We start from the raw sequence: 27,047 nt of genomic DNA on the forward strand, positions 1-27,047 counted from the left end.
TCAAAGCCCTGTTTAAGTATCTAAAGATGAAGCAAGGATCCTGAAAGATTTTTATTTTTATTAAAAAAAAAAAAAAGGAAAGAAAGAAAGAAAGAAACTGAAGAGAAAGCACTAAGTGCTAGTCACATTGTTTACAAGAAATGGAATATGGGTGCCTACAAAAGGTACTTTTTAAAACAACTCTTCTCTATCAACATGCAGCAACAGCATTTTGGAAATATGACCGCATTCAGCAATAACTTAAATAACATATCTGAGAAGGGCATTTGTGCAAAAATGGATTATGCCCTCAGAAACACTTTCTGTAGTGGTTTGTAAGGCCAAATATTTTGCCTATATAAAATACTGCAATAAATTTTCTTTGGGCTCTTAGTCAAAATTTTCCCCTGTTATAGCTTAATCTAATAATAAATAATAATAATATTAATAATAAAATAATAATAATAAAAGTTATAGGTTAATCTAATAATGGATTTGTCTATTTTATAATTTATGCTCAAAATATGTTCTATTTTTTGTTTGTTATACTCTGCACTCTACAACAAATGACTTTTCCCCAACAATCTTATGAGTACTATAGCTAATTCTTGAGAGACCCTCTTCTCTTTACGAAGTTGTGCCCCACACACAACATGAAGAAAAACAGCATATGCTAATGAAAGATTTAAAAAACATTTTTATTCTTGGCTTCTTTCTTGTACCTTGACTAGAAAAAGTGTTGATAACATTGCTGTATCATTTAATGCATGGGTTGGAATCCATGAAAAAATAAGGAATTATACCAAAAATGAAGAATTATAACCATAAAATTTTGAAAATATTAGAGAAAGAGAAATAAAATTGCTGGAAGGAGGCAAATGATCACATCTGTACATTACTCCAAATCCTGAATACTTTGCTCATTTTTTATTTAGACAAATCTCACTTGAACTTTTAGGAAATTTGAACCAAAAAATGACTTTGGGATTTTCCACCTTGTTGCTTAAAGAAATATAGCAAATTTCAAATTCATTTTATAGACACAGGGACTCTATCAGTCAATGGTATCCAGTGCCAAAGACTTATTTTTGCATGCTTCATGCCTAAAAGCAGTATCTTGAAATGAAGACTTTATTCTCCTGAGCCAGAAGAAGACTTTATTTTAAAGAAGACTTTTTTTTTTTATTATTTTAAAGAAGAACTTTTTATTTTATTTTATTTTAAAGAAGACTTTATTCTCCTGAGCCAGAAGTCAGTGTCCACTGTGCGGCTGTCAAGTTTGGATCTATTTCTCATTTCAGTGTCTTTGGAAATGCTACATTGGTCAATGCATCTATCATGCAGATACTGTATAAGTAACATCATGCTGAAATATTATCATCATTCCTAGGAAGCCATACCTGACTAAACCCTCCTGACAAGACTAATTAACAAACTTAACTGTGTACTGCAGCATATAAGATTTTTATTAAGAGTTGCTGCACAGCATTCATAATGAGCAGAGCCATATATTTTTTCAGGAGACAGTTCTATTTGGTAGACTGTTCAAACTAGTTAAGATTATTGAGAGTACAGTCATTTACCACCAGACAGTGCAGCAAAACATAAGCTCTTCTAGCAAGCATGGGGTTCTGGACTGCTGTCCCATCTGCTTCTGAGGATGCTAATGCTGGTGCATTGGTTGGTACAGCTGGCTTGGTGGTCATTTCAATATATGATCAGTGTAAGAGCAGGAGCTTGAGCTCTTATTTCCATACTCTTCTTCCAAAGCTGCTTGGCACTGCAGTGCTTCTGCAAAGCTGGCACTTTCCTGTCACTCAGTGTCCTCACTCACACTGAGATACAGAGCACTGACAGCTCAGGCAAAACATTCACTCTGATAAAGTCTCTTAGTTTTAAACCTTTATGCTGAAATTTATGGATTTTCATTGTAAAGATTCTGTTCAAGACAAAAGAAAACATGCAGCAGTGCTGCTTTTTCAAAGAAAACCTCTCATTTCTGTCAATAATTATCAGCCAAAGTAATGAGGAAGATGGCAGCATAGTGAAGAAAGATTCCATTACACACCTGCCCTTCTACTGTCACCCTAATGCATACATTCGCATTCATCTTGTGTAGCGTAGGCATATAAGCATGCAAAGATCTTCAATGAAAGGAGTTTAAACAATCTGTTTTTAATGGTAAGTTATCGATACTGAGAAAAAGATATGTCATGGCTATCTTCATCAACATCAAGTTTCACACCCTCAGAAAGGATATTATAGAATACTAAAAATAGGTACAGAGTCTTCAGAAAATTACAGCCAGTAGCCAGCTTCATAAAATACTGAACAATACTATAGCAATATCTTGGGCAGAATAATATATAAATTTTCTGAAGAGTAAGTTCAGCACCCATTCGTTTTCTCTGAACCCTAGCATGTACAGAAGAAACTCCTTACCTGGTACAAAAAAAAAAAGTGACAAACAATAAAATATTCCTTTTTCCCTTGTAACCTTTTAAGGTCCTGTTATGTACAAGTTCTACATATTATTCTAAAAATACAAATATTTCTAAATGGGATTTCAGTAAGTTAAAGACAAATTCTGCTGTAATATACAACTATAAAAATAATAAAGAAATTTAATAGTATTTTTTGTGTAGCTGAGAATACAGTTCATTCAGAATGCTTAAGGCTCTTTTGACCTATAGATAACCAGAGAGGATCTGAAAAGCGGCCAGAAACAGAACATGAACCTCTAAGGCATCTCTCCTCTGCAGTCTGGAGAATAAAACTGTGATCTTTAAGGACAGATGTTAAGATGAAAAATGGTATTAGTTGTGATTCCTGAGCCACATCCCCTGAACTCAAGTGATGCATTCAATCAGTTCTGTCACAACTGGAAACCGTTCTGGAGTATTCTTTCCTCCTACTCTTTCTCCCGAGCAGCGTTAGAAGTGCTTTGAGCCACCACTGCCCTTTCCCTCCTACAGCAGCTCCCTTTGGTAGCCCACGGCAGCGCAATAGGGAGAGATGTAATGTTTTGCCTGTTTGTTTGTTTTTAATTTGTCTTGTGGCTGCAGAGCTTTTTGGTACACTCAGGTCATGTTTTCAAGTGTAAGTATTTATTTTCTTGGTCAGACGTAATTGTTACTTTCTCTGCAACCTCCCCAACATACAAAGATATATTCTGCAGCCTAGGGCATCAAAATACCCAGGGCTCAGGAGACACTTGTTTAAGGACTATCATTAAGTTATTTTCTTCAGTAAGTAAAAATCTAAAGTTATGGTCTTTTTTTTTGAGCAGGATTTCCATTTTCCTGGAGGAAATAGGGTAAGGAACTGTGCCGCAGTTATCAGGAGGAGAACACCGCATCTATTCTAACTTAAAAAGAGGAAAACCCAAGAGACTAACATTCACAAGCACCAGCTGAATTGATTTATACACTGCTATAGTCCATAAGCAACATTTTTAAAACATTAATTTTTCACTTTTTCAGCTACTACTAAGGCAATTAGCAGAACTCATTAGCCAAGTGACATTTTACAAATTGGTGATTTACTCTTGTAAACTGATAGAAATGCATAGTAAATAAATCTTGATTTAAATAGGATCAGGAAATCACTCAGTCCTGGAATACATTTAATCAGCATTCATGGTTTCAAAAATAGAAGTGTTGAGAAAATGATTATCCTCTGCACCAGCCTAGTTTTTACTCTCGCTATTTTTTTTTTCTTTTCCATGAAATTATTCAAGGGTAATAAGTTTGAAAAGACAGCAAACATTAAGTGACTGAAATAATGGCAATATGCATACAAAGAAAGGTTGAAGTCCCTTCGGTGGATTTCCACTACTGCAAATATATTTTACAATACTCAGAAATAATCTCTTACCTCACTGGAGTAACAGTAGAATAAGCAAAAAAGATCCAGGAGTCATTGCTATAGCCACTGTAATTCAGAGACCTGATTTCTGTTATCTGTACTAGATGACACTTCTGCATAGACAGCTCTGCATCACAGTAAACACTGAATTAGAAGAGCTTTAACATTAAGTCTTTTGAGTAAAGTTGGAAGCCTGGGAATAATTAAAATATCTCTGGGAATAATTTGGAAGAGAAATTCCATCCCCATTAATCTGATCATAGCCATGATTTTACCACATATGATTCCATCCTCCTTCGAGCAGTCTCACTGACAGGATGACTGCTGTCAGTAAAGCAGCCATACTTGCATTTTCCAAAAGAAGAATATTAGAAATCTTGATTTTATGTTTTCATCAGTGGAGTGAAAAGGAAATCAGTAAGGAGGCTTTGGTTTATTACTGAGCATCCTCAAAATGTGCAGCTATTGTGACCTTAGGTTTAAACAATGAAAGCCATCCAAAACCAGTATTTTTTATTATCATTTTCATCATACTATTTATAATACAACCTCCCTCAGCAAAGTATAGGTATTTTCCACTCAATCTACTACTTTTACAGAGTGTTCCTTACAACTTAAAACAATTTATTTGACTTGTCTTTATATCTAAAAGAATTTGCTATACATAAATGGCAATGGAAAAGAGAATCCTTTTGGTAACAGCTCAAAACACAAACTGCACTGGGACCCACAAAGGTCACAGGTATTGAGCATTATTTTCACTGCACAGGAATTCTGTCAATAAGCAAGCACTAAATGTGAAAAATCTTCTGTTTTTATTTTGACACCTTTTGTGTTTGTTCTGGAGCAATACACAATATAAGCAAGTATCAAAGAACAATTACTCTAAACCTCTATATTCTGCTGCTGACCTTAGCAAAAGCCAATTTCAAAAGTGAAATCAAAATGTACCTGAATATGTTTCAAGAAATGCAATCACGTCCAAATACTAAGAATTTTGCCCAAAGGTCAAGAAATTACACTAATAAACAGGGTTTAGGTATATTTTGATTTAGTTTATCCTGAGGAGAGACATCTAATTTCAGGACTCCCAAGCTACTTAGTAAACAAAGCTAGAACAAAAGTTTTTAAACACATGTGAACCAAGGAATACATAATCCTCATCATGGAAAAGATGATGTTTAAAGGCAGAAGTCACTAGAAAATTTGTATCTTGGATTTGACTGACAAGGATTTACTCAAAGTAAATCAGTACTCATTCTCTGTTATCTTTAAGTCTTGAATCCTGACAGTAGGTAACATTTATCTATGACCTACAACACCATGAAGAATGTAGTCTATTATTTGACTCTCTACATAAGGTCTCTGTGGGAGAGAAATAATTCTTCAAAATCTCTCTCTTGATAAATTACTAATTGCTGAATCAAGGATTTTTATTTATTTATTTATTTATTTTTCCTTCTTTCAGCTGAAGCTCTGAACGATATCAAAGTGATGTCAGGTGTTGCAAATACATGCAGAATAGAGAATCCCCTCACCTAGGAAAATAGTTAGAAATTTAGTTAAATAAGAATGTAGGACAGTCCGTGGTAGTCAGGCACTGGGCATGGCTGGACATGCACCGTGACCAGCAGCTTGCTTACACCAGACTGATCCCTTTTGTCCTTTTTTCCCCATGTTTCTCTCTCCACAAATCATTGTGATCTCTTTTCTTTTCCCACCTTGGGTTCCCCTCTCCAAATATACTGTCATGAGTTTTGTACAATCCCAAGAGGATCTTTCCCTGCATCCCATAGAGATTTCCACAGCTCTAGGCAGAAACCCCTCTCAGTTTGTCAAGGGATTTGGGGAACCTGCCCCATTATCTCAGTGGGCATCACACACAGACCATTGGGCTGTTGGCTCTCCTTGGACTGCTCTGGGAGAAGCCAAGTCACGGTGCCTCGTTTCTCTGGTTAGATTATTGGTCCCGTCATTGGTCCTCTCTGCTCCTCTGTTTATGTGGAGAAGAATCTTTTATCACATAACCTAACAAATAATACTTTTTCTGAAAGAGAATAAAAGTCATGCCCACCTACTGATGAGACACAACACATTTAGAAGCAGAAAGCACTAGATGGCAGCAGTGCTTAACTCATATAATTTGGATACAAAAGTAGGAGAGCAGCCACCCACACTCAGCAATACAATGGGGTTTCTATGTATTTCCCACGGCACCCGAGGCAGGAATTTAAAACTAAAGATATCATAGATAAATCTCACAAAGGAGTTGATAAAATGCCAGTGAATATAGTATGCAATAGCAGAATCGAGAGATTTTCCAACTGCCTGCCAATGTAAGACACGTGTAGTAATATGACATGACATAATAATTTAGTAGTAACTACTGAACGCATTTTTCAATGTCAGAGAAAAAAAAAATAATTGCAAAACTGGAAAGCTATACAGTGCTCCTAAATTAAACCCTGTATACAGACAGGAAAAAATACAGAGTGCCTAGACTCAAAGAACCCCATGAAATACTGGTACTAGGGCTCCAATTCTTGGGACATGGCCCTCTCTACCCTCCTTCATACTTAGATAAATACCCATTTCCACTCTCTTTACATGCCTGTTTCCACATTCATCATCCTTTTTTTCAATATTTTTGCTTCACCATATTCTCCTGCGATCCCTTTCAAGGCCTTCTCACCTTTCATGTTAACTTGGCCTCATCTGTCTCCAGTTCTTTGCATTTCCCTGTATTTTAAGCTTGCCTTGTGCACCCCGCACTCCCTGACCTACCAGATGCTTCTTTGTGGTTACCCTCTGCTTCTCATGACACCTCCTTATTGTCTTCACCTTGCTTGCCTGGATAGACAGAAGCTTTATTTCAGAATGGTTGTCCTAGTTCTGACCTTGTTTGACAGAAGTACTGCTTGCCCTAAAAGTTTAAAGCTCCCAAGTTTCACTTCTTCTTTATTCCCTTCTGAGATTTATGTCACTTATAGCATCTGTATAATTCTACCTCCCACTTCCGTTTGGTTGGGCAATGCCATCCCTCTTCCCTCTGCCTGCCTACCCTGGCAGCGCCAGCACTACCCTGAAGCTGCTGAAGAGAGGGAGGAAGAAACATGAGAAACTCCACCGTGCCAAGGACTGCCAACATCTCCTATGTAATTAATGGCAACATCTAGTGGTTAATTTGGATAAGTCTTAAACTCCAGATGGTTGATGCAGAGTTGAAATGTCATAAGACCGACTGAAAAAGTGTGAGGCCTGTGGAGCTTTTTACTCAGACAATGATAAAGTCCATGAGGAAACCTTGCGGCTGAAGAAAAAACTCTGATGAAAGCAGTTCCTCTTCATATCCCCCCCCCCCACACACACAATCCAGCCAGGCTCTGTCCCTGTCCGGGGTCCCCTGGGAAGCACACCTCTCAGCAGGAGCCGCCTCTGCCACATGCGGCTACTGACAGAGGGATCTCACAGGGAGGGGAGGAGCCAGCTGCCGCCATGTTCTGGGCTCTGTCTCAGCTGCCACCCCAGACCCCACTGCCACTTGTCCCAGCTCTTCAACGCAGCCCTCAGCCCTCCAGGAGCCAGGAAGATGGCATTTTGGCCTTGGTGGGCGCTAGTGGCCAGGCTGTGGCTCTGCTTGTGGGGCAGCAGGGACGCCTTGGATTGCAGCTACTAGCAGCTGGTACACGCAATATTTTTTGGCCTCACGGTGACATTGATGAGAGGAACCTACATGAGCTACTACAGTGCCAGCCCCACCATCCTGCAGCACCCCTGTGAAGGGTTTGGCTCTAAAGGGCAGCCAAAGGTATCCGCGTACCTAGGGAAGGATGTTTTCATCAGCATGGATGCTTCTGAGAGCAGCCTCTCCCCACTCCCCATCCCAGAAGAACTTAAGGCCAAAGAAGCTGTTGTCAGCACCATCACCTTTGTGCACACAGAGTCATGATGGTGATCAATGGCCGGGTTTACCTGTACTTCGAGACCCTTGACAGGTGGGTCCCATCAGCAGGAGTCACTTCCCATGTGTTTGAACTCTCAAATGCCCATTGAGGCTACTTGGGGGCAGACTCCCAGTGCAAGGAGCTCAGCTGGACCCTTTTTGCTTACAGCACCAGACGCTCAGTCTCCAACAGCCATATCTTTGTTTCAAAGGACGGGAGTTACACATTTACATCTATCAAGAGCAATATAAGAAAGCAAAGAGTGTTGTTTGAGGTCCACAACTTCATCTCCCTTGCCATGACTGGCTTGCTTATCAGCAGAACTGGAGAGGATGAGGCAGGGAAGGTGGTGGCAGGGACCTATTTCAGATACAATGACACCACGAACAGCCACATGTCCAACCACAGTTCTACCATCTTTCACCTGCTGCCCAACGGCACCAGTAAGCTTTGGAGCACACAGAATCTTGTCCTAAGGGGTTTAATCATTCTCTGGACAACAGATACTTTATCCTCTAACAACTACTTGATGATGAAAGAACTGACTGTCCTGCCTTAAAAGCAGTTTCAAGGCACTACTTTCCCTGACAGTGGTTTCCTCCTTGTGACTACAGGTGCCTCCCAGATTGTAGTCTTGACCCAGAATGGATGTCCTTATGGCAGCATCAGGACTGGTCGCTAGCATGGATGAGAGCATAGATTTGAAGAAAAAAAAAAATCTTATTTGAAGAAGTGGAATAGTTAACCATACTCAGCCCTGTGACCAGCAATTTGTCTCAGCTGTATGACCAAGAAATGCAAACTCAGCTTGCAGTTAGCAGTCCAGAAATCTCATGCAGTCCTGCACTGTGCAGATACTCACAGGAAACTTCCAGAACAATATCTATTACATTAACATGCATGAAAATGTCTTTGAAAACTATATTTGTGCCCAAGCCTGACAAAAATGTTCATTCACTTGATGACAGTCAGCAATCCCCATGTGCTGGCTTTCAGTGCAAATGTAATAGAAATGGGATTTACATATGATGGAAACATCCAATACTTCTTGCATATAATTCTGGAGCAGCAGAATGTCTCTTCATTTGCATAGGCTGACTTCTATGATGGCATACATGATGGAGAGATGTCTACTGCCACTGTGGACATCCCTGACAATGTCATTGGCTGTATTGATGTGACTCCCGTGACTGCGCATATTGCAGTGTCCTGCCCACCTACAAAGCATATCAGAATTTTTAAAAATGTAGCAGCATGCAGAAAAGGCTTCATTCAGGAAAGGGCGCTGAGAAATAAATTCAGTTATACAATCAGCCATAACATACATGACCCACAGTTTCTCGCTGGAGAAAATACACAGCAGGACACTCTATGGATCAAAGCTAACTTTACAAATCTGGGATGTCCTCTCCGTACTCTCCTGATATATTGCAAAAATCCTCAGGTGCCAGTTCTTGAGTTATGGGAAGATAATAAATATCAGAAGCATGTCTCTGCTGACTTTATGTTTGAAATACATGGAATGCGTAACTGTGATTATCTTTTGACTGCATATGATGCCAAGTGCTTCTCTCTACCTCAGAATTGGACTTCTTTGCTGAAAGAACAGGAGTTGCCAGATCCACATACTGCATGGACCAAAAGTAACTATATGAGCTGTAAGAATAGGAGTGAATCTGAGTTAAAGTGGCCTTCCATCAAGCATCCGATTCTTCATAAAGATGAAAATAAGATCATTTTCCCTTCATATAACGGTCTAGTACATCTTTAAAGCCAGTGTAGTGGATACATTTTACAGTTATTGCGATTTACCTGTAACCTTCTCAGTATATATGCATGGTGCTTTTCCCATGAGCTATCTAAGCTTTTGGACAGCACTGTCAGGCATTCTGAATTTATTTTTGATTTTGACAAGATATTCCCTACCTTATTTATCGCTAAAAACTGAATGCCAAAAAAAATGCCAAGAGCCAAAGTGTTTTGACTGCAATTTTTGAAAGTCTCTGGGAGATCTAATTGCAGAAGTTCTTTTGTTTGGGAAAGTTTTCTTGTTATTACAAAGATCTGATAGGGAAACTAGTCCAATGTCCTTTTCCTAATTAGAAAGTTAAACTTTTTTGGAAGTTGTAAAAAAAGAGTTTATTTCACAATGGTTTTAACTTGTTAACCCCATTTTTTCCCCTAATTTATCATTCTAAACTTGTCACAGACCCTGTGTGGTTAGAGACAGCATATATATATATGTTTTTCCCAATACAAGCATATGATTTCAGAAACATGACAGTGTTTAAATTTAATTTTAGGAAATAACTTTTAAATCAAGTGGACTGGAGAGAATTTCTTATTAGTAAGAATGAAGACTGTGTGACTAAGCCCAATTCTATCCAAATTTCCAAATTTGAAGTTGTAAACAACTCGCACAAAGAGTGCAGCTTTTCACTCATGCTGAGTAGCAGAACATTATCTGTCTAATAACTGTACTGTGAAAGACCAACATTCTCCAGAATTTCTAAATCCATTACATAGATGGACTTGTGTATTTAAAGTAAATTGGTAGACATTTTCCTGGTAATACACTAATAGTCTGCACTCAATACCACTATAGTAAAAAAAAAAAAAAAAATTAGTTTGTATATAGATTAGACGACAATTATTACTGTGAATCCTGTGAATTTGCAGTATATGGCTTACTTTTTGGTATTTATTGGTAGTTAAAGCCTTACTCTATTATAGTGAATGTTTGAACAAGATTTAAAAAATGCAGTTTAAGACAGAGACATTATAGATGTGTTTCCATCAAAGTAATTTAGATTTTAATTTAAAGCTAAGATTCTTTTTCTTGTTCTGACGTATAAGAGTTTAGTTAAAAAGTTAAGATGAGGCAACCAGTTCTGAAACTCCATGCCTATATAAATAGACCTTTTTTTTTTTCCCCCCCCCACGAATGCAGTACACAATTTCAGGGGAATACCATATTTTGTGCAATTTCTACTATTTCTGAGAAGGTAGATGGGAACTTCTGGCTGACAGCAGAAAAGGCACAAGGCATTGCTATAACATCAGTCACCTCCTACAATAGTAAGAAGAATCAAGGAAATCTCCCTTCAGTTAAATATTATAACTGAAGCACAGAACCGAGCCCTTTTGCAAAGTTCTATAAGAGATTCCGGACATTCCTTCCACTATACTAGCAGCCAATCTAGTTGCGTATGAGTCATTAAAGCAGTCTTTGCTTGCTCACAAAATAGCTGAAGGTTCCATCTTCCAGTAACCACCAACTGCAATGACTCCAGAATTTGTGGCTGACAGGCTGAACAACAAATTAAACAGAGCTTCAATATGAAATACAGACTTTTAAATTTTCATTTTTTTTCTCTTTAAGAACGAGCATTGCATGTTTTCTCCTTCAGCTTGCCCTGTGCTGCTCAGTTTCTTCATTTTTATCTGGTTTCAAACCGTGTGATCCCTTCCTTCTCCTTTCCAAAGTTTCTCTCAAAGCTGCCCCTTCCTTTTCAATCCTGCTGTGCTTGCACACTTTCACAAGTTTTGCCTGAGTGACAGCAGTCACCTTCTACTATCTCTTTGTAATCACTGCCTACAGGCACCATCTGAACAGCATTCTCATTTTTCATTACCATGAAGTCCTCAGTTTTCACTTTGCAACTGTCCTTTCTTCCTTCTTCCCCTCCTAGTAGCTGAGTTTCCTACTGCTTGTTCATGACTTTACCCATTCTGTTCTCTGCCCACCTTCCCCTCCCTCCCCATTCAAGGACTGCACGCTTTCTACATTCCCTTTAACTCACAGCATGCAGTTTACCTGCTTTCTCTTCCAACATTCTTAAGCATCTTGACAAGCTATTCAGAGATGTGACAGTTCAATACAAGAGAATGAGATACTGCCCCAGTTAACCATACTAATGAATGTATGCAAGTTTTGTAAGCAGATTATAGAATACACATCAACCAGCTACAACTTGTATATTAAAACAAAACAATTATTTTCACTGCTTTACAGGAGAGGTAGGAACACAGATCAGGCTGCCTGAATTACTAGGAAAAGTGAAGAGCACAAATAATTTATCTGCGATACTATGAATGCCATTTATTCATATACACAATGGATTCAAATATTGGAATCCCCTCTCAAGCTTAAGGAAGTAATATAAAGCATAAAAGCCACCAACTGCATGGTCTTGTTTTCCCTCCATTCTAAACTCATGCTTTCAGAAGTGTTATGTGCTTTATATGTCATATTCAGGGCCTATTGAAGACATCAGCAAACTGTATTTTTCCAGATATGCATTGCACAAAATTGTAACCTGCCAATGCAGCATTTCAACAAATCTTGGCAAAACTACCTGAATTCTCACATCACTTGCTTCCTCATACCACAGGATGCAGAAGCACATGCTTGTAAATATGAAATAGATGCCACAACTCACCCACCTTGTTCCAGGACCATGCTAGTTGGTGATGCAGCTCAAATAAAAATCCTAATTTTTAAGTACTCTAAGGTGTGGAACTACTTCTGTGTTTCACTTGATGCAAATCTAATTTACTCGCAAATTCTCTATCATGCAAAATGAAACTGGACATTTTGCTAAATTCAGAGATTTTGATCTCCACTGTGGCCAGCTTTACACATTAGAAGGGCAACAAAGCTGGTGAGGGGTCTGGAGAACAAGTCTTACGAGGAGCAGCTGAGGGAGCTGGGGTTTAGCCCAGAGAAGAGGAGGCTCAGGGGTGACTTTATCACTCTCTACAGGTACCTTAAAGGAGGCTGTAGCAAGGTGGGGTTGGTCTATTCTCCCACATGCCCGGTGACAGGACGAGGGGGAAGTTGTACCAGGGGAGGTTTAAGTTGGATATTAGAAAGAACTTCTTTATGGAAAGGGTTGTTAGGCATTGGAATGGACTGCCCAGGGAAGTGGTTGAGTCGCCATCCCTGGAGGTCTTGAAAAGACGTTTAGATGTAGAGCTTAGTGATAGGGTTTAGTGGAGGACTTGGTAGTGTTAGGTCAGAGGTTGGACTCGGTGATCTTGGAGGTCTCTTCCAACCTAGATGATTTTGTGATCCTGTGATAATCTACACAACTGACAATGCAGCATGAAGGAACTGATGTTGATTTGGAAATAAAGCACTTTGGCTTATGGTTTAACATTTACAAGTCATTCCTCAGACATATCATAACAGCAGTCTTTTCTAACATTATACTAAGCTTTAAAAAGTTAAACTCAAATACTGCTCTTCCAGTGTTGTCTTAGAATACGACAAGTTGAAAATCTCAGTATTTTTTTTTTAACAAGCATGCTGGGGAAGAGAACAAAAGGGAGATTTCACTGAAGGGTGAAGAGAAAGTAAATAGTTTGTTATTTCTTTTTTTTTTAAAGCTACATGATATTATATCTATAGTATAATCAAAGTCTGGTTTATTTATAGGGTTGAAACAGCTTAGACTGCTGAGCTTTGCTTAGTTGAGAACTTTGGGGAAGAGTTGGTCCGCACAGAAAGAAATCTCGTGTCTACATAAACAGACTTAGAAAAGCATCTCATAAGTATATGCTGAAGAGGCTGTTAATTTTACCCATGCTGAATAAAACATTACTCCAGCTCCTTTAGCCTCCTGCCACATCAGTATCTCACCCTACTACTCCTATAAGCATTGAGAAACATGAAGGGTTGAACTATATATGGTAGTTCCTTCAAGCCAAGCTACATAATCTTATCAGTGTTTTTGTTTTAAAAAAAACTAGATATACACCAATAGAGACATCAAGGACTGGTTTACTTAATCTAAAAGTTAGGATCACTGACAAAAACTACACAAGGCAGCAGTTAATTAAGCCAGCAGGAAGGCTACTCTTTACAACAGTGAAACTTCCAAATCACGATATTTCTTAGCAGCTTCTTCTGACAGGCTGAAAGTTGGTAAAATTATGACTCATATGTCACAAAACTCATGTGGAAACATCCTCTGTCTGATTAATGTGACTTCTGCCACTCAAGTATTCAAAGAAGTGCTGAAAACACATCAGATATGACTTACAACTTAGTGGCCTACAGCATGATAGCTGACTGGCATAAATGATGTTTTCTTTCCTAAAAAGAGTGCCAAGACAGAGCACTCATGACATAGTATAAGGCTACAATGCAGTGCCAAGAAAAATTTAGGAAGTGTAGCCTTCAAATCTGCCCGATAGCAGAAAAGAACTCCATCCCAGAAGCAGCACATTTGTTATGTAATATTCAACTACTCTGTTGACAAATCAGCACAGCCCACAGTCATTAAGTATGACTACGAAAGGCCACGTGCTGTGAATGAATTCAAAGACTTTTCAGGAATTTAAGTCCTGGAAACAGTAGTGCTGATAAAAGGTGTCAAAAAAAAAAAGATTCTGAATGCAGATTGACTGTTTCATAAGTCAGTGCTGTCCTGTGATGGAATTTCCTTCAGCCACATGATACAGCAGACAGACAGAAGTCTTGGGTTTCCTTACGTACTTCAGTTTTTCCTTGTTCACAGGTACTCCATCATAAACCACATCTAACTCTACACTGGTTTTGCTGCACTTGATTACTTCACAGCCTTCTCTATGTTCAGCAGCTACTACTCAAATTAAAAATCCGCATCACACATTAACTGATATTCCCCATATAGCTGAATTCTGAGACTTGCTAACAGAAATACCATGTGAGAACTCAAAAGGCAACTACAGCAACCTCTGCAATTTTCCATGTATACCACCACTACCACGACAAGACGGAAACTTCAGAGCAAAAAGGACTAGAATGAACATATTCTAGTGCACACAACTGAATTTATATACAAAATCAGCACTAGTAGGTTGCCAAAGCTGTATACAAAGGAAGGAAAAAATTTAAAGGCAGCAGTCCATACAGTGAATATGGTGTATGTTTTATTCTATTTACAGTACATTTGTTATAAATATAATACATTTCTTGAAAATCTTGAGTAGATTTTTTTTTAAAACAGATCAATTGTTATAGTTACATAATAAAGCAAGTGACAATTTAAATGACAATCTCATGGTTGTGAAGTAGTGCATTCTGTGCTGAGATGAATGAGGAAAAAATACTCAAACTGGTTGAAGAAATTATTTTTGAAACACCATAGGTGGGGCTTGTATGTAAACCTTGGAAGGTCATCAGCTTTCATAAACATGAAAACTCAAAACAAAGTTTTATACTAAAGAACTGAGGAACAGATTGGAGATTCCCTATTGAACTTCACAGTAAGGTTGGGATTTATCATGACTAATGGCTTTAGACAGGAAAAAGCCAGTGATGGCTTCTTCCGGAACCATATCCTAATACAGCCACAAATATTAAACACACCATGCTGGAAGTTGGAACAGCAGTCAAGCTGCGTTTTTGACAGGGCATAGGACATACAAATATGTTCAGATTTGGAGTTAAAGATTATTTTGTGTTATGAACATCTTAATTACCGGAGAAGAAATACATTATAAAAGGATAAACGAATTTTCAGTCCAACGTGCGTTGCATCGAGAAACAAACTGACAAGTAGTCGGAATATTTTGCTATCCTCTTTCCTACACAATTTCTAGTAACAAGTTAGATGTTTGAGGTGCTATTTCAAAAAACTGCAGCAAAATGTCAACCAGCAATATAAGAAAAGAATCCCATTTATTTTTGTCTTTTAGTATGATTTTTCAGAAAGTGGTCAGATATTATTAATAATAATCAGTGCAGGCATGGAGTTCTGCTGACTCGTTTCAAACAAAGTAACTTGGTCCGCTAGCTTGGCAAATACTCTGGGGGTTCCAAGATTATAGACACCTGTATGAACAAAGCAAGCTTTTAGCTGCAAGCTATAGACTTCCTGGCTTTTCAGTTGAAGCTTGTACTGTGTTTGCCCAAGCCACGTAAAAGATCCATGGATTTCTAGTGCTTCTGGGCTGAAAAAGAAGGTAAGAGAAGTTATTCCTCTGTATTTGAAATATTAGCAATTTACATGAACCCCTCAATTTGAAGTTTTCCCAAAACTTCAGAATGCACTGTGTTCCTAATCAGCCCCTTACAAAGATGCTTGTTCTGAATATGCTTTCTGAAAACTAACCAAAAGCCAGGAATTGGAAAACTAAGTTCCTACTCTGGCAGTCTTCAGATGCTAGAGTGCCAACTGTCAGTCTTCTCTGGAGTCTTAGAAGTTGCTGGGTCTTTTTCATTGCTTGCCTTTTAAATCGCTGCCTTCCCCAAATACATTGTGCTTTGTTGTTTCATCCCCCCCACCTTATCATTAAGAGATTACCATTTTCCTAGCAAGACAAACCTAGATTTTGAAAGACAACAGCAATCAAAGATATAGACAGAAGCGTGCTTCACATTTAACCAAGATGCTAAACATAGTTTCAACAAAGCATCATGTTTATGTCCTCTTTCCCAGCATGCATAACATGAGGCAGAGAACCTAAGGTCACCTTAGGGATCTGTAAAGATACTCATTGTCCACTCATCAGGTCCATTTAACTGAGTCCTCTTTACTTCTTACCAAATACTTTTTACTATTCTGTGACTCTCACAAACTTTTATAACTACTCTTCCTTTGGCTCATATGGATCAGTACAGGCTTGAGTTCAGTACAGACTTGATCAGTACAGACTTTAAAAGACTTGAATATATTTTTAATATATTCTGGATATATTCTTAATATATTACGTTCTTAATATATTGTACACCACACAAACTTTATACATCTATTTGTAACTATAAATTGCAGTGTACTCCCAGCTTTTATAGAACCATGACATAACAATAGACTAGATACAGATTGTCAGGATTTAAAATTACTGCATAAGGCATTTTTAAGGCCTGTCCCATGAACCAGAGACAGATCGTAGTCATGTCAACAGAAATAGTTGTGTATTAGGCTCTGGGTCTTTAATTTCTTGTTTACCACCTAGACAGCCTGTTGGCAACATGCAAGCGTTCCCCATAAACAAGTCCTCGATGTGTCTCAATCTGTCATGTTATCTCCCTCCCCTCCTGTCCCCCCAGATCATTCAGATCGGGAATCCCACAAGTTTATTTTGTGGTAAATCAGGTAGCATTGTATCTAGGATTAGGGTTCACATGAATTTTACATGAGTTAAACTGTCTTGTTTTAACAGAAGTGAAAATTAGCAGTACCTCATGATAGTGAATTCCATCTATCCCACAGAAATATCTGTAAAACTTTTAGAAACAATTCACAAAATGGTGTACGTGGTAGTATTTTCACAGTGGTAGTATTTTCACAGTACTCCAATTCTAGGTCAAAAGCCAGTCATAAGAATAAGCTGGTAAAATACTACGGGAAAATCTTAGAACCTTAGGTATTTTTATGACCTTTTATACTAAATCACATTACAGCAGGAAGTATTCAAGTTTATACTTCAAAAGTTGTTTTCTACAAATTACTTGATACTTTAAAAATGAAAAAAGCAACATGTTTAGTAATAGAAGTTTGCTACAGCTGGTATTCTGCAAGTTCAAAAATGTTTCCACTTTTTTTCAGAAAAGGTCTGCAAAGTTTAACTACTTAAACTGGAGTTCAAGGTCTTCTCTTAGATATAGCCAGAAGCAAAACAAAAATTGAGAAGTGACTGAAGACTCCCATTTGACTGTATGAAGCCTTGATCACCTTGCATTATTTCATTGAAGCCACTATTATAAAGATCTTATTCTAGATACTCTGTGCAGTTAAACTGCAAAACTTCCTAAAACTAGGAAGCAGTCTCAGGAAATGTTTTAACATACATGCATTACCTTGTTGTTTTATGCCGCAAATCAATCATCACATCTACAACAGCCTGGGAACAATTGGAAAGCAGGAGAGTGACAGGTACCAGACAGAGGCTGCAAAGAGAAATAGTTCCACAGCAATGAAAGAAGTGTAATTAAAGACTATCAAGAATAAGACTTAAGTAATCAAAAGAAATTTCAGGTCATGCAAAATTAACATGTAGTCATCTATTATAGAAGTGTGAGACAGTGTACATAATACACCCACTTAGTGTCAGCAACTCTAGTCCATGTAAAAAACTACTGAGCCAATTAAGCCAATGCTGAAGTTACTACCTTCCTTCGTTCAGCTGAGGAAAATTAGCAGAAGCATAAACCACCACCTTAGTTCATTAGAAATAGCCATTGAAATAGCTCTATTCACACAAGAAGTGACTTGTGTCACTGGAACTCCTTGCCATTGCTTAACAGTTTAAATATTCTAAGTTAGACAAACAAGAACAGAACTACTAGAAACTATAATGAAGATATGAACTTGTTTCTGGAAACATGCGCACTTTATAAAGCGTCATATTTTAACGACAATTATGAAGTGTTAGATTTTGTAAGGAAAGAAATCCTTCTCTGTTGGCAAATTACATTACCTTAAAGTAAATGCAAGTATAACACAGCAAAGCTCTCGGGGAAAAAAAAACAGACCCAAATAGCTATTTTAATGTTACATGTACAATTCATTTCGTGTCTAGTAATTAATTTGGGGGCAGTTGTTCAGATCACTTTCATTTTGGAAGAGTCAAACATTTTTGCAGGCTCCAACTAATTCACCCTAGTAGTCTGCTTTTTGACAGGTTAATTTTGAGATTCTTCCAGCAGAGAAGCCTAAGCAATCGAAACCATTATCATCTTTATTTTTGATGTAAGTCAGAACCATGGCTGATCTTGACAAGTCATATACTGCAGACATAGCAGTTCTTTTAATTTAAGAGTACTGTTTACTGTCTGCCTAGCTCCTCAGAGTAGTTATGCTGCTTCTTCCTTTGACACCCACCAAAATGCACACAAAGGCACCAGGGTATTTATTTTGTTTTCAGTAAGTTTGATAACGTTCCCAATTAACATTAGAACTGCAAACTGTGATATTACAGCCTGTTTTGCTACATTGAACTTCTATTTTACCTATGCATTACCTAAGCAGCAAGTTTCAGAATTTGGCAAGATTTCATGCTGTTTTGTCTTCTGTACTATAATCCACATTGCATCTCTCAACAGGATTTATGTCAAATTAACAATATTTCAAAAGGTTCCGAAGAAAATATTCCGCTAACCTTTTTTGATGAAAAGAGTGACTGAAAGATTCTGGGTAATGAAGACTCGTCTTGATAAGATTGGAAAGCTGCTCTGGTGTTGGTCTTGCAGGTCCTGGTGTACTTTCTGGTCGAAAAAACTTTAAGAGAGCCATTTCTGGTAACTCCTGAAACAAATTCAGAATGACATTTAAAACATTGGCATGAGGCACCATGCAACACAATAAATCCAGTCACAGAAGTTACAAGTTTTTATTATGAACTCTAATTCCATGGACATGTCTAGAGCTTAATTATTCCAATTTTTGTATTTAAGCATGCTAAGTAAAGAAATGATATGGCTATCAGTTTCCTTCTTTTAAGAGAGATTTCACAGCTGATTGTGAAAACACTATCTGTGCAAGCTTCACAAAAGCAGGCTAGTGTTGTGGTAATTTGTTGCATTTTGTTTTTTTTTCTTTTTAAGAAAAAGGGACAGCATTTAGTTCCCTAATTAAGAAGCTGTAACTAGAAAATACCCATCACCTACCCTGGGAAGTTCACAACAGAAAAGCCAATAACCAAGCTTCCCAGGAAAGATCCAAAGTAAAGCAAACAAATTCATGGAAACATGCTAACAATGACAGAAGGATTTAAAAAGGCAGAGTATGTCAAGAATTGTATAGCAAGCTCTTGTAGACATTGAAGTTGCCTTTCCTTGTCCCCAGCTGAAAGCCCAAGTAAAGCACTGACATTACGTGGGATTCATCCTAACCTTATAAGCAGAATCACTCTCTGAAGCAGAAGAAATCAGATGACAAAGATGCAACACCAAATGAGGCAATTGGGCTACATTTGGTCCAGCATTACAGTACTATTCTGTTGAACTCTGTTCAACATTTAATCTGTTTTGCAAGCAGGATTTATTGAGGAAGGGGCTACCTTCTTTATTGCCTTATGAATCTATTCTACAAAAAGTCCACCTTTAGAAAAAAATAGAATTTGCAGCAATAAATGTGACTACTTCAAGTGAAGGAAGATTTAAACACACGAATAAGACAGTACACTGCACAAAGTAATACTTTTCATTTAAGGATGGGGGGTTGTACCTTCTAAGTTGAACAGATATACTATAGGAACAAAACCTGACTCAAACACAGGGGGCCCAGTGAAATCTGCAAGCATTCTGCAATCTCTAAACATCTCTCTGCTGATATACCAGACAAGCCAAATGGTTTTTTTGGTGTTTTTTTGTTTTTCTTTCTTCTTGAAAGGAAGAATAGCTTTCTTAAGATATATTTCATTGTTACTGTGTAGTATCTCTCCCCCCAAATTACTTCAAGCCCTGAATGAATTTGTTAGTTCCACCCTAACTTTATATGTACCTAATTTGATGGAACTTCACAGCATGAAAAACACCAGCCTCCAAGAGTTCAAATTATAGTTTTTCATTTGAATTTATCTCAAATTATAACAACCTCTTTGATCATACACCAATATCCTACATACTGTAGTTTGCCCTAGAGTTAATTACCTGTTCCAAGTCCTCCCAATCAGAACTCCCGAGTATTTTTTTAAAACCCTACAAAAGACAAATACGAAGATTTATCTCTACAAATAAGACAAAAACATCATGAAATGCAGCAGGAACATTTACTGGTGAAAGTGCAGTATACTAGTAATATTTCAAATCTCTATTTCTAATACTACACCATCACAGGGCTAAATTTTAATTCCAGTCACCCTCTAGGTGTCAGATTCAACTAAAGATGTCCATTTCTTCAAGTTCAGCTGCTCAAAGTCTTTTTTTTTTTTTTTTTTTTTTTTGCAATTTATCTAGAACAAAGGCTGTATGACATTTAGCACATGATTCTCTTACCTAATGCTTCAGGAGGGAATTAAACACTTCCAAATGGTAACCAAGAAGATCTGCATGCAGACCATGGAGCTACCTACAGATATCTAATAAGAAATGCCAAGTTTAAAGATGCATTAAACTCCTTCCCTACTCTGGAGCTTCAGAAACTGAATCAAAACTACTAAAAAAAGATGCCCATACTCACTTGGGCACCTGTACCCTCCCCTTCAAGAATATGCACCAAACAGATAATAACCTCAAGTCACACTTAAAGTAAAACAAAACTAAAAATTAAATGCGTGGTATTTTGTTGCTCAAATCCTAGAACACCAGCCTAACTGGAGTTTTGCCTTTGTTTTTTGCCTTTTTAAAGTTCGGAGACCTAAAGTCAGCTTGTTGACCCATTATAGTTCTTTGCAAAACTTCTGTGGGCCACAGTACACAGCAAGCACCGTATGTTCCATACAAGAAGGCCACAACGACATTCAGGATACTCCCTTTAAATAATAGTTTAGGCGCAATTTAAAGGTCTCAACCATATGTAACAGTAGTGGTACAGATAAGCTTGATTGGAATGGGTTTCATCATAGAGTTTGGAAGAACTGAATTTGACAGTTGCAGCAGAACCTTTTTTCCCTGTCAAGTTCTTTAGCTGCATTTAAGTTTGTCTTTTTTTTTTTATGGGAACATTCAATAGAGAGCAGCAACAGAACTGCGCCACTCCCACAGTTGCCTTCCAATAGCTACAAACTGTATGACTGGTACTAGAAATGCTGTTTCTGTTATTAGAAAACTTTTTGCTGTCCGAAGTCATATACAAAGCTCAGCTTCAAACGTACACCTATAAAAATACACAAGCTTACTGTTCCAACTAGAATAATCTTCACAATTTCACTATTTATTCAGTATTTTTTAAAAAAAGTAAGGGCCATTACAGTGAGGTTTTTTGCTTCTTTGAAAGAAAGAAGTGTATTATCCCTAGTTACACTTCTGAAATCATGTACTATTCACAGCAGTTTTTGATTTCTCCAGAAACTGTACTAATAAACCAATTAAAGCTAGAAAAGTCAAAATTTACACCCTGATCAATATATCTTTTGCATTATACGATAGATGTAATAGATAGGTCTGCCCATAATAAGTCCTTTAACTTTAGAAGGCACTTTCAAAGTAAGAAGTCCTTCCTTTCCATCAGATAGGCAGAAATGATGGTATCTTTACATGCAACTATTTTTTTTTTTCTTTTAAGGAGTATTGGACAACTTAAAGTTTTCAACTTCAGAGACAATCTTCCCAATGATTGGGTCAATGTACTCTTAAAGATATCAGGGAAAAAAATAAAACCAGAGTACCATTTTTAAATCTCAGTTTTACACTGGTTTTCTTCACTACATGATTTGTCTACATTCACTCTAACTCCCAAGTTATACCTACATTAAGAAGTAGTGTTACCAAAAGCGATCATCTCTGAAGTGAAACTCTGCTAATCTGCTAAAAAGTCAGCATCCATTCCATAAGGATTTCATGGATTTTCCTTTGGGCTCACACCAGTCTGATCCACAGAACTGAAACAGCAGCCCAGAAGCACATCTTGTGCAGCCCTGGGGCATACACAGATTAATCCTGTCTGGAAGGAATCTCTAAGTTTGGGCAATACAGGACCCCTCCACAATGAAAGTGAAAGGAGAGCGCCATACATGGGAACAGAATCATTTAAAAAGTATGCTTGAATTAATGCACTCATACTTACTTAACCTCATATAAACAAGTTAAAACTAAATCACGCTCATGTGCTAACATGTTCCACAAGTATGGGTGCTAGTAGTGTAAGAACATGATGAAATTCCAAAGTGGTAAGTCCCTACCTGGTAAGTCCCTACCAGGCTGCTCCTCATCTTTGGTCAGTGTCAAGTCTTTGTCAATCAAAATTATGGCAAATGCCCCAGCCCACAATACTACTTCAACCCCACTATACAGAAGGCACTGTGCTTTTGCTTCAGAACCTTTCTGCTTGAATTGACTGGATTAGGAAAAAAAATGGGAGAAAAAGTAGAAAGAAACAGTATTGAAGAACAGCCCTAGGTGAGAATAGATGTTTGAAGAAATCTGAAGTTATTCTGCCCTTTTACTTTGAAGTATGGTATGGAGGTAAAGAACTCAAGTGACAGAATAGCTGTATTTGGATGCAGTCATATTTTGACCTTCATTTAATACAGCTGAATTTCTGAAAACAAACTTCAGAAGAGAAACATTCTCCCTAGCAGTACTGTTGTCAAAAATATATATATATATATATATTAGATAATATATAGTATTATACAAGTAACAGTTAGGTTTTATTAGTGAGGTTTTTACTTTGACTAGGCCATACACCACTGTGTGGCACCTTTGAGCTTCTGATTCAGCAAAAAGCTATATTTAGCAGGTCTTTTCCTACCTTTTACAAAAGAGCATTTTTTCCCAAAGTACATGTGAGGGAAAGGATAGGTAGGTAGACGTTTTCTGTACTGTTCAGAGAGCTTTCTGTATGACACATAAAAATGGTTTAACAGAGTCTATTTGTTAAGTGTTCTGTCAGCATTCTGTGTTCCAATTCCAAAATTCTAGAAGATGCGAGTAGCTCCTCACATCACCCGAGATATCTACTGTGTCCAGCAACCTATGCTCAAAAACATTTAATTACCTACTTAATTTTGCAGATAAAAACCCTGTAGTGTAAAAAAAAGAGTCTGTCTACAATGACAGAAAAGCAGCCTTGATTATAATGAAAAAAGTTTAACGTTTATGATTATATAATGATCACACGTGGGAATAAAGTAAAGCATGTGCATTTGAGCTTTCAAATAAAGTTCAGAGAATTTCTCTTTTTAACGCAAGTATAAAGAAATTTTAGCCAGAAACATTTTAAGCATTCCCTCAACCCCACTATCTTGTATTTTATGGAAACCGTACTTTTTTTTTTTTTAAATCAAATGCTCTGCCAAGTTATGCTGCTGTGGTACAGGAATAATCACATCCTGTTGTCTGTTCCACAATGAACCAAATGGAAGTAACCTGTCCTTGCATTTCAGTCAGCAGACTTAACATTTTAGCTGAGAAACCTTAAGATGACTATATATCAGCACACACAATTACCAATCTATCAGCAACTGCCTAAGGAACTTGAGAAACATGTCAATGAATACAGATCTAGTGCTTCTCTAATGCAGACCTTTACTGAAGCTTTGTTTCTCTGACAGGTTGTTTAAGCTTGAATAAATCCAAACAAAACCCTTAAAGGCTAGCAAAAAATTAAGTCAATAACTGACAAAGCAGAGGTCAGCAAGCACACAGAGGTTAATTCCCCCTCCTCCCCCCCAAAAAAAAAGTAAGCTATCCACATTTACTTAATGCAATTATTTGAAGAATTCCATTAAGATTGGAATCACTTGGAGTTTACTTTAACATAAATTAATAGAACAAAACAAAGGGGTGGGGGGGTACAGTTTTATTCATGTTTTCTCAAAGTCTACTGTGAAATTGCTCTTGGTTGGGAGTTGCTGTATTGCCAGAAGCAACAGTTCTGTTGGTGGTTACAACACCATGAAAAAGAAGCAGTTCAAGTAAAGAGGAAAAAAAGCCACTCAAAAAGCAGCAAGTAAAAACACAGCAAGAAACACAGGGAGTGAAGCAGACTCTTGCATCCTCGGTGACCACTGTTCAGAATCTGCAAATACATTTATTTTCCGGAACCAAACAGCTCTTCATAGCTTAACTGTATAAAGTTGTGGTAAAAAGCATGCATCTCCATCTCCCTCTGCTGTCTAGTCCACAGAAAACAGCTAAATGCTATACTGTCAGCCCAAGACACTCGGAAACAGTCTGGTTTCCAACCTCGTTGATGACTTACACAAAATAAACACAGATTTACAAAGAAACTATTTGACTGTTACAGTTCTGGGACGCATGTACTGAAATCGTAATTGCAGAAGTACTGTTTGACTCTGGGATTTCCTCCACCCCATTTCACTGCTTGTGTAACTTTAACTAAAGAGCAAGATATTTTAAAGAGAACATGCAAGCCTTAACTAACAGATGAAGTATACTATTTTCCCTGCATAGCCTCTTTTAATCCTATTTTGGCGATTCTTTAAACTCTTTACTTCATTCACTCCACATATTTAACTGCTGCAAAGTCTCCGACCATTTAACTTGTTACAGAGGACAATCAGCTGATCAGAAGCAGCCAGCACGGGTTTATAAAGGGCAGGTCCTGCTTGATTAACCTGATCTCCTTCTGTGACAAGATACCATGCTTAGCAGATACGGACAGAACTGTGGATGTTATCTGGATTTTAGTAAAGCATTTGACATTGTTTCCTACAGTTTCTCCAGGAGAACATGGTTGCTCATGGTTTGGACAGGCGTACAGTTCACTAGGTGAAGAACTGGCTGAAGAGTCACAGTGCACAGAATTCAAAGTGGTTGGTGGCCAGTCATCAGTAGCGTCCTTCAGGGCTCAGTCTCAGGGCCAGTTTTGTTTAACATTTTCATCAAAAACATGGATGAGGGGATTGAGGGCACCCTCAGTAAGTTTCCAGGCCCGTTGATCTGCTTGAATGTAAGGAAGGCTTTGCAGAGGGTTCTCAATAGGCTAAATCAACATGCATTCCAGTCATGACATTCAACAAGGCTCAGTGCTGGGTCCTGCACTCAGGTCATAAGAACCCCAGGCAGTGGTACAGGCTTGGGAAAGAGTGGCTGGAGTTGCCTGGAAAAAAAAGGACCTGGGGGGTGCTTGTCAAGCTGAACATGAGCCAGCAGCATCCCCAGCTGGCCAAGAAGGCCAAAGGCATCCTGACCCACATGAAAAATAGTGTGGCCAGCAGGACCAGGGAAGTAATTGGACCCCTGCACAGGGCACTGATGAGACCACACCTCAAATACTGTGTTTGGTTTAGGGCCCCTCACTACAATAAGGGTGTTGACTTGCTCCAGCGTATGCAGAGAAGAGCACCAAAGCTGGTGAAGCGAGCGGAAAACAAGGCTTATGAGGAGCAACCAGGGGAACTGGGGTTGTTTAGTGGGGACAACAGCAGGCTGAGAAGAGACCTCATTCCTCTCTACAACTACCTTAAGGGAGGCTGTAATAAGGAGGGTGTCCATCTCCTTTCTCAGGTGACTGCATGTGAGGAAACAGTCTCAAGTTGCACAAGGGGAGGCTTATATTTCTTCACGGACAGGGTGGTCAAGCATTGAAACAGGCTGCCCAGGGGAGTGGTGGAGGTATTCAAGAGACATACGGACACCCAAGGACATGGTAGGGACTCCGTAGGTCAGGTTGATGGTTGGACTTGATCTTGAAGGTCTTTCCAAACCTTCGAACTCAGAGTTTGTCTTTTCATGATAAAAAACGCCAATTAAAAGTATGTAAGCATACAAAGTCTCTCCCTCTTCTGCCATCCTTAGATTACAGGCTCTTGAAGTCCAATTTCAACCTGAGCTTTGGTTACCATGACGGCAGAGGAGCTAAGCATTTATTAAAAACAACCACCCTACTCAAACTAGATTTCAACACCATGACAGTACAGACGGATTTCTGCTTCTAAAGGTACAGAATGGTTCAAAACGAAGTTCTGAAAATTTGTTCATTAAGAAAGTGTATATAATCAATGTAGCATCTATTTGTAGTTGTAATAACAATATTGATGAGAATGCAGCCTCTAATCTTTAAGACAGTAGCATGCATTCCTCAACAAGTTGTGATCATTTTTGTTTAGCTTAAAACAACTAAACTCAATGCAGACATCTAGTATTCCGATACAGTCAACAAAGAATGAAAATCCCTATACCTAGCATGTCTAATGTTTGGTGATATGTTTATTTAGGATGCAGATGCGATTCTTTTAGGATGCAGATGCAATTCATTCCTACTTCTCTCCCCATCCATTTGCTATAACAAGACCTCAACAGGATCAAGGAGCGGAATTCAACAGCATTTTCTCTTGTAACTTCAGATGTTTACAGTATGATCTACTGTTCTACATACAACTTAAAATACAGGAAAGAATATTAGAATGGGAAGTAATCATTAGACCAATACAGTATAATATTGTAAGCATAGCTTGAGTCCACACATGCAGAGGCTTCCGTTGTTTTTGCAAGAGAAACCTCTTCAGAAGTTAGGATTTAGATTTTCTGATTCTTCAGTGGGAATGAACAGCAGCCAGTTTAGATCAAACTAACATCCCTTCTGATGTATTTCAATTTCATAGCATAAAAGGACTAAACAGAAAAGTCTTTGCGATGTAAATTACTTACAGGCTTATGAACCAAAGCCAAATGCATAGCTTCAGATATCTGAGTAATTC

The 27,047-nt window shown here is 38.1% G+C and overlaps 2 protein-coding genes across 6 annotated transcripts in view; one reads left to right on the top strand and one right to left on the bottom strand.

Moving 5' to 3' along the window:
* Positions 1 to 7,579: 7,579 nt before the first annotated feature.
* LOC118251232 (cation channel sperm-associated auxiliary subunit delta-like) lies at positions 7,580 to 9,787 on the top strand. Its single transcript, XM_035553162.1, is given in 3 exon segments — positions 7,580 to 7,777; positions 8,884 to 9,549; positions 9,551 to 9,787. Coding segments are annotated over 3 exon segments (1,101 nt in total).
* Positions 9,788 to 14,692: 4,905 nt separating this feature from the next.
* Positions 14,693 to 27,047, bottom strand: part of TRAPPC8 (trafficking protein particle complex subunit 8) — a 50,283-nt gene continuing 37,928 nt past the window's right edge. For 3 of the 5 annotated variants that reach the window (XM_035553240.2, XM_035553237.2, XM_050708934.1), the window contains 4 exons: positions 20,374 to 20,421; positions 18,882 to 19,027; positions 17,581 to 17,670; positions 14,693 to 15,731 (listed from right to left, as the gene is read on the bottom strand). In XM_035553240.2, coding sequence (XP_035409133.1) covers positions 15,497 to 15,731; positions 17,581 to 17,670; positions 18,882 to 19,027; positions 20,374 to 20,421 — 519 coding nt within the window. In that variant the 3' untranslated portion in view covers positions 14,693 to 15,496. The remainder of the gene's footprint in view (positions 15,732 to 17,580; positions 17,671 to 18,881; positions 19,028 to 20,373; positions 20,422 to 27,047) is intronic. The other 2 variants (XM_035553241.2, XM_035553238.2) reach the window with 1 other exon arrangement.

Source organism: Cygnus atratus, chromosome 2 (genome assembly GCF_013377495.2).
Source record: "Cygnus atratus isolate AKBS03 ecotype Queensland, Australia chromosome 2, CAtr_DNAZoo_HiC_assembly, whole genome shotgun sequence".
Lineage (NCBI taxonomy): Eukaryota > Metazoa > Chordata > Aves > Anseriformes > Anatidae > Cygnus > Cygnus atratus.